General features: G+C 40.9%; 1 protein-coding gene across 1 annotated transcript in view; it reads right to left on the minus strand.

Moving 5' to 3' along the window:
- LOC308317503 (excitatory amino acid transporter 2-like) overlaps window positions 1-8711 on the minus strand; it is a 42964-nt gene extending 34253 nt beyond the window's left edge. Inside the window, exon 1 of the mRNA XM_080766565.1 lies at window positions 8539-8711. Within this exon, the coding sequence (XP_080622691.1) occupies window positions 8539-8651 (113 nt within the window). The 5' untranslated portion in view covers window positions 8652-8711. The remainder of the gene's footprint in view (window positions 1-8538) is intronic.
- Window positions 8712-8883: the final 172 nt, after the last annotated feature.

An 8883-nucleotide genomic window follows, 5' to 3' on the forward strand; every position in this document is an offset into this window, starting at 1 on the left:
GCACTTTCAGGATGCTATAGAGCGTCGCAGTCCCGCCCCCTTTCATGACGACGCCAGGCCCAGGAAATAGTTTCCAATGCATTTTTCCCATAGACATTTCAAAACGTATTTATTTAAAGACCTTATAAGCGTCGTACGAAGCCAACACTTGTCGTGACAAATCATGACAACAAACACAATATTTTGGACCAAACAAATAATTACAAAGAAGAAAAACAACAAAAAAAGTGTTTAAACCTGCCGTTTTCTTCTTCTTTCTAATTATTTGTTCAGCCCGAAAAATTGTGTTTGTTGTCATGATTTGTCACGACAAGAGTTGGCTTTGTTCATGGCGTAAACGTCTTTAAATCAATACTTTCTGAAAAGTCTATGAGGAAAATGAACAGGGATTTATTTTCCGGGTCCCTCTAGGGGGCGGGACTGCGACGCTCTATAATGGGGCTATGCTAGATTGCTAGTGTATTATGATAATAGCCTACTGTATGATGCATTCACAATCACAATATCTGTCCTTCCAGCTTGGATGTTAGAGAAACTTCACAACGTCTCGACAACGCCTTTCGATGCTCAACAGTGTGAGTTAAGTATACCAGGACTATTCTCAAAGTCAATCCACAAACAAACAACACATCACCGAGAAATATAAGTGTCACTATTGCCAACAACTCAATAGATCTGCAAGATTAACCAAACATTCCAATTATAAATGTGAGAGCTGCTTGGTACCACAGGAATGCTTACTTTAATTATTTCAGCAAGTGAATGAACATGCGCTAACCCTACTCCAGTGGTGTAAAGTACTAACTATACATTTAAGTACTGTCACGATGACACATAATGTGAGCTTGTGTCTGCTATTTTCAAACGTTTTTTTTTTTTAACTTGTGGGACATTCTGCATTCCGAGTACTTTTAATTTAGTAATTTAAGATACCAATACTTACAGTATGCACTAAGTACATTTTCAATACTTTTACTGAGTATTTCTACATTGCATTGATACTTTTACTGAGTACTTTTTCCCTCACTGCCCTACTATAATAGCAGTCTACATTAATAGGGCTTATATATGTTTCAATAATATCTGTTTAAGTTGAATTAAAAGCATCATTTTAAGGGCTGAACACAGGTCTACAACAGATGAGTAATTAGCAACCAACAAATACTTAAAAACTAACCGGTCGATTTCATCCAAATAAGAACCACTGCTTATCAGACCAAAAACACATCGATCACTGCTACACTGCCACAGTTCACTTACAGTCTTACACTGAGCTAATCCAAATATTGAACACAGCAGCTAGTTTCTGACACATTATGAAAAGATGACAAATAATATAAAACACCATATTGACAACTAAGGCATTGTAATTCTAATTCTGCTCTACAAGCTGTCAGCTTATCTCATAACAAAATCAATTACACCGGAGCAACTTTGTTTATGCAATCGGCTAAGGCACAATAATTTCACCAGAGCCAGTGTAGAAGATATACTGTATGTGCCTTTTTACATCTACACAGTGGAACAACCTTGAAACTATGCAGTGTCAAACTGACAACCAATCTGAGGTCTTTTAAGCTGCAGACTAAAGCAAGCTTGTTAAAGGTCATTTGTCTAGGGACACAGATCGCTTTTCTTTGTCTTTTCTCATTTTTGTACTGTACAGTGTTTTAACTTATTAACTTGCTTGTGAGAGGAACCACAATGGAACAATAAAGTCTTAGGACTTTGTTGTTTTGAAACAACTCAAATTGCTGTAACCTTGTGGTTGCATTGCATTTCAAAGTACCATACAGTGTATAGGTTATATTGCATGGGAATACTTAGAAAGACTATACTGATGAAAAGTGTTTCAACTGGCCAGCCTAATTGTATATGTATCCATGAGGTAGTACTGTAAGTGAAAAGAATATGGTGACCTCTGACCTCTGCTATGTCTGTATGTCTCACACACACACACACACACACACACACACACACACACACACACACACACACACACACACACACACACACACACACACACACACACACACACACACACAGAAAATATTCAATGAATCAAAACCTGAAGGCAAATAATAATAAGTCACATGGGAGTATAGTACTGTTCAGTGAATGGTTATGGCACACGAAAATGGCGTACCCTGCCAATATCTATGAAGGCAAATAAATAACGGCATAGCCTACCCTAGAAGTGTAAATTGTCAATAAAATATTCAAAGAATCAAAACCTATGAAGGCAAATAAATAAGTTGTTACATGGGAGTATAGTATTACTGAGTTTTTAGTTGAAACACCAGAAAAGTCAACCTGTGAACAGGAAGTAGTAATCGGTCATTTTCGGGGCGGACGCCAGTTACTACTCTTCGTCAGAACCGCTAATATAGTAACCGCAAGGTTGCAGGGATTTTTAATTGAGCACATCGACGTTCTGTATAATCACTTCAATCTGATCGAGCAATCTGATCCGAGAAAAACGCAGCTAGAGATCGTGCCTATAATCAAATCAAATTGATTTATTATAGCACATTTAAAAACAACTCTCATTGTACCAAAGTGCTTCACAAGGCAGAATATAGTGGAATACAATACAATACAATACAATGCAGAAGACGTCAATAATAGAACACCAGGCAAATAGGACAAAGTCATCTAAAAGGAAAAGTGCAAGATCATGTCGGTGATGCAAAGGCTTGTGAATATAAAAATCTTTTAAGTTGTGATTTAAAGCGCAAATAACATGCATTTTAAAACTGCTTTTAATATTTAATAATCATATTGTCTATGTCCCTCAAAGTTATTTCTAATGGTTTGAGCCTCAATCACCACTCTGATATAACCAGCCTTGTCAATTATTTCTGGACTTTGAAAGCAGTTTTAGCTGCAGTACCACACTGTCCTGAGGTGGAGAGGGTGCTGATATGCAGATTATTTAATATTTGAGTCATTATAATACTCATGCTAGATAAAACCAGGCTTGTTTCCATTCCATGCCAGCTTGGAAAATCAACAATGGTGGACATTGTAAACAAAGTGGAAATGCAAATTTGCAACTGAAGACTGAAGAAAAGGAGGAATTATACAAAGTAGGGTGACATTGATGACATCACGATGAGGCCAAAATCAGTCGAGCTGTTTCTGAGAGCAATTTCCATTAAAACACCCATATGACATGAAGGCCTGATTGTTCAAAATTGGTTATTTGTGGGGATAAAAAACACACATGGGAGCCCCAAAAACACAAAAGAAATTGAAAAAGTTGAATTTTATGTTATAGGTCCTTTAAAAGACTCACTCAACGGAGGGCGCAGACCTAACGGCGAGGGGAATGCTGTTCCACAGTGTGGGGGCTGCGACAGCAAAGGCGCGGTCGCCCCTGAGCCTCTTTTTTGTGTGCGGAACCCCTAAGAGACCCCTATCTGCTGACCTGAGGGTCCTGGTAGACGGGGGATAGGATAGGAGGTCGGTGATGTAGGACAGGAGGGTTTTGAACTGGATTCTGAACCGGACCGGCAGCCAGTGGAGAGAGGCCAGGACAGGGATGTGATCTCTCCTCCTGGTGCCGGTCAGGAGTTGTAGACGGGACAGGGATGACTGACTAATCCCAGTGTAGAGGGCATTACAGTAGTCTAACCGGGATGATATTAGTGCGTGGATGACTATTTCTGTCACGGTAGGCAGAGGATAGAACCCAAGTGCAGAGCCACAAGCAGATAAGTTCAAAAAGTATTTATGAAGTCAGTAAAGCTTACAAACAAAAGTAGTAACTGCAAAATAGCAAAAACTCAGGAAGTCCAAAAAGGAAACACATTCCAAAGGCAAAGTACTAAACCATTCAAAAATACAAAACCAAGTCCAAAAGCAAACCTTTCAATGCGAAATGCAGTAAGGTCCAAAATACAAGGCACGAGGAGCTGACAGAAGTTACTGCAAGGAACATTACAGGAACAGAAAGTAGTAGCCTACTGGCAGTGTGTTTGTGGAATGAGTCCAGTCTTATAGGGAGCAGGATGATTGGAGAAATGTCCTCAGGTGTGAAAGGGGCATGGCACTGTTGGGCTAATGAGGGAGTGTGAGCAGTTGTGTGGCAAGGACTGCGAGATGGAATGGAATGTGGGAGTGGCTGACATGACCATGACAATTTCAAGGTCGTGTGGAAAGAAATGGTTTGATTTTGGAGATGGAACGGAGGTGAAAGAAACTGGATTTGACTTTTGCATTCATTTGTTAATGATACTCCTAGTACTATTTTTGGCATGGGGTTTGACAGAAGTGGAGAGGGTGCCGAGATTGTTTTGGATTTGAGTAGTGGAATCAGGTGGACCTCAAACTTGCTGTCATTCAGTGTGCCATCCAACATTTGATGTCAGTAAGGCCGTTATTTAAGTTGGTGAGTGTGGAGTGGTCATTGGGTTTCAGGGGGAGGTAGAGTTGAGTGTCGTCTGCGTAACAATGAAATGAGATGTTATATTGTCGGATAAGTTGGCCGGAGAATAGAAACGGAGCAGAAAAATGTCAATGATGTCACAACGTGGAAGCAAGCATTTCTCTAGCTGGGAAGCTACTCTGGATTAATAGAAAGAAAAGAAATAACTCTGGAAACTTGGAACAGAGAATGTTAGGATGTTGAAATTATGACAGGAGGGGATGTTATGTATTATTTTGAAGAACGCAGCTTACGTAATTATAGGGAGCTAGGCCACAGTTGTTTTAACCCATTAAGCCCCAAGTCCAATTCTAAAAATGTCTCAGGTTTTGTCTAATTTGGGTCCGCCCAAGCTATAATTTGCAGTTTTTCAGTTCAATTTGGGTGTGGTCATTGAATAATGGAATGGTGCAGGTCAGTGCAACAAAAAAGGCTGCTGCAACTAGCCGCCTGGTTCCTTTTAAACGCCCGGGGCCAAAAACAATTTTTCACAATTTCCCCAAAATATCAGATCTACAAAGTGATGGGCTATATGAGATTGTAAATCTGCTATTTTTGCAACAGTGGTTCAAATCTTTCACAATCTTTCAACGGGTTAATGAGCTACTGTGTAGGAATGAGACCAATTGTTCTAGTTATTGAAGTTATTGCTTATTGAAGAATAACTGGAACATTGTGTCTCCTGTAGAGAATGTCCTCACTTGGGCTAGACAACGCTCAGATCTTTCAAATCAAAGCAGAAACGCCTTTCATGTCTCTTGTGCTGCGCTGTAATTTAATTCTCTTTTTGTTGTTTCTATTCTCTCAACGCATGAATACCTATGTTTAATTGCATCCAAATGTCTTTTTGCAACAGGTGTTTGTGCTTTGTATTTAGGCCTTTGGCTTGTGCTACTTTTGCGTCTCATAATCCCTCTGCATGGTTCACTCCTAGAAGTTCCGTGATAAATATCTGTCTCAGCTCAGCTACACCTTAGCACACAGCCGCGGACAGAAGAAGCTGACTGACGCGACGGACAGATTCACGTAAACGCTCTCCTCCGAGTCCGAGCTTATTTCCATCCACCAGCTGTCTGTCCGCGGCTGCATGTGGGCTAAGGTGTAGCTGCGCTGTCTGTCTGTCTGTCTGGTGTAAATGTGTCATGGCTGAAATGAACTATATACTCTGCCCTGCCTAAATGCACGCACACACACACACACACACACACACACACACACACACACACACACACACACACACACACACACACACACACACACACACACACACACACACACACACACACACACACACACACACACACACACACACACACACACACACACACACACACACACACACACACACACACACATGCAGTGATTCTTGCTTCCCTGTGTGTGTGTGAGGGATGAAGTTGAACGGTGTTTGTGAGCTGTTCTGGTACAGTGAAAGGTTGTCAGGTTGCACATGGCAAACCATCTGCGAAGCAAATCCCGCCTCCCTTCACCTCATGCAGCACCACATGACCACACGCACGCACACACACACACACACACACACACACACACACACACACACTCTCTCTCTATCTCTCTCTCTCACTCTGTCTCTCTCTACGCTTAGACAGCAGGTGGCTATAATTACCTAATCTGTCCTGAGCCCTTCATAATCCAACGTACATCTCTCTCTCTCACACACACACACACACACACACACACAGAGAGAGAGAGAAAAAGCTGATCTACAAGCTCCAGCGGGTCATGGATGTGGCACACTGTGAGCTTGCATATCAGCTTTTTCCGATGGCGCGGTACCGCCCTACGACGGAGCATAGCTTATACACAGAGGGACAGTGATGGAAGAAGTACAGTAGGCTGGCTACGTACTCTTTTACTTTTACCACAATGTAGAAATACTGTGTTACAAGTAAAAGTCCAGTATTCAAATTGTATTTGAGTAAAAGTACAAAAGTAGTGGCATCAAAAGTACCAAAGGTAACAATACTTCATTAGCCTCGCGTAGTGATACCAATATCACTGAATAGATATTAGTCTTATTTTTTTGCAATGTCCCGCCCCATATTTGAATCCTAGGCTCTGGTTGGTTATAGTCTGGTTCCAGACGAATCCGGTTGGTCGGTCACCATTTCGGCCTCCCACAGTCCTCACACAATTGAGAGGGGCCAGATTGAATCTGCCTGGGGCAATATGCACGACCTGTTAGTATTATACTATATAGGGCTGTGGTTAATGTGTTTTGTAATAATAATCTAAATATACAAAGTAACTAGTAGCATATTTGCCTCTGAGTTGTAGTGGAGTTTACTTGAGTAAAGTTACTTTCCACAACTGCAAAGCCAGACATTGCATGATATATCGCAACGGCCGTCAATAAATCACATTCATTGCCTCCATTTTACTTTGTTGTGATGGTTTTTTGTGCTTTGCTACTCGTCTTAACCTACTGCATCCTGGCCTGTACGGTATGCCTCCATATCCATAAGGAGATTAGATCACTTTACACTATGTATGATTTGCGATTAAATGGCAGCCATAAATCTTATAAACATAGCATACAGTCGTGTGGAGGCCAAATGCAAATGAGGATCCACCCACTGGGCTCATGAATATTTTGTTGCTGTAGTGTCAGGAAGAAAACTTGCATCTCCATGATTTAAACTTTTAAAATGTTTTTCATGAATGAATGCTCCACAGTCATCATAGTGTCACACAAAAGTAGCAAAACACAAGTACATTTACTCTTGTACTGTACTTGGGGATAGTTCACCCCAAAATTACTTTTAGCTTTCCTATCGATTACTCACCCGACAGACGAAATGAAACTCTTTCAGACTCCATGTCATCATAATTAATAGCTTAGTAATGTGACCAAAAAAAATTAAGAAAAGAAAATAGGGTGAGTAATGATAGGCAGAGATTTACACAAATGTTTTTTTATTTGAAGCCAAGAATCAAGCCATCCAGGATCCTGGTGAATGTGAGAAACAAAAGGCCTAATTAATGATATGATTGATATACTACATTTAATAAATACCCTTTGTTTAGCAGTTTTCATTGTTCTTTTTTATGGTCATGATTCAACAGGATCCTGGGTGGCTTGATTCTAGGCTTAAAATAATTGATATACATATTTGTGTAAATCTCTGTGGGAAAAATGAATGGCAGATTTTTCAGTGGGTCCAGAAAACCACGTCCACTTATTTCCTTACATATAACTCTGTTACATAGCCTAAGCCTAGCATATTTTTTGATCTTTGCACGTCTAAAGTTCACACATTTTCTGTCAGGACACTTCCATTCACGATGGCCAAAGACTGACAAAATAATAATAGTAATAATAATAGTTCCCCACTTCTGAGTGGGGAACTATTATTTATTTATTTTTTGTCACATAATGTGAAATCTATACTCTGCATTTACACATTTTAACTATTATGGGGCAGTGGGCTATGGCCATCAATACAGTGCCCATGGGGAGCAGTTAGGGCTTAACTGCCTTGCTCAGGAACTTTATAACACATAAAGGGGGATAGGAGGTGAACCTGGGGACATTCTGTTTCCCAAATGGCCTCTCTACCCACTGAGCTATGCCCACCACACCTCAAATGAATCTTCTTAATTCTTATGTCTTGGCTTATTGTTTCTTATCTGCAACCTCTTCTGTTTCATTCTAAATGGTAAATGGTGCATTTTACTGTATAAAGCACATCTCTCCAAAGCACTTTGCATTGCATTCACCCATATGTTCAATTAAGGCCAAAGCCTGGGGATCGAACCAGGAGCCTTCCCATTCATTCACAAGCTGCCACTCTACCACCTGAGTCACGGCTGTTTCTTATCTCATCTACTCTGTCGGGTGGAAAACTCATTATGTCCAAAACTGGTATTTTTCAGGATTCAAGTTCAAAAAGGGCAAATGCAGCAGATAGTAAAACAGTAAGTAAAACAAAGAAATGGGTTGCTTCGTGCCGCCTTTCAAGCTTGTGGATCTGTTACTTTTGACACTTTTGTGGAACGCTGTAGTATGATCAAGGACATTAATTTACAAAACAAAATAAAAAATATGCATTAGGCCACAGACCCCCATAACTCAGACAGATACAGACCTGTAAGGGTCCATTTGGATCGATGATGGAGGTGTGTAAGAGTCCATTTGGGATTGCCTTTGAGGTACGTAAGGGTCCATTTGGGATGGTCTTCGGGGTATGTAAGGGTCCATCTGGTTTGGTGCTTGAGGTCGTCGAGGACTTCAAATATCTCCTGGCGTGGACTGCTTCAAGGCGACAGGATCTGGAGGCCTGGGTGGCCCTTGCCTGGAATGCCCTGCATGGGATGAGGTGAGTGTGCAAATCAGACATGAGAGAAGGCCAAGACATGGATGCTCAAAGCGTGAATTCCGTTTGTGTCCGAGCATAGGCATGGTGCCTGCCTGTGATTGGCCTACCGACACA

This window comes from Protomyctophum bolini (assembly GCF_963924005.1).
Source record: "Protomyctophum bolini genome assembly, chromosome: 1".
In the NCBI taxonomy this organism is placed as follows: Eukaryota; Metazoa; Chordata; class Actinopteri; order Myctophiformes; family Myctophidae; genus Protomyctophum; species Protomyctophum bolini.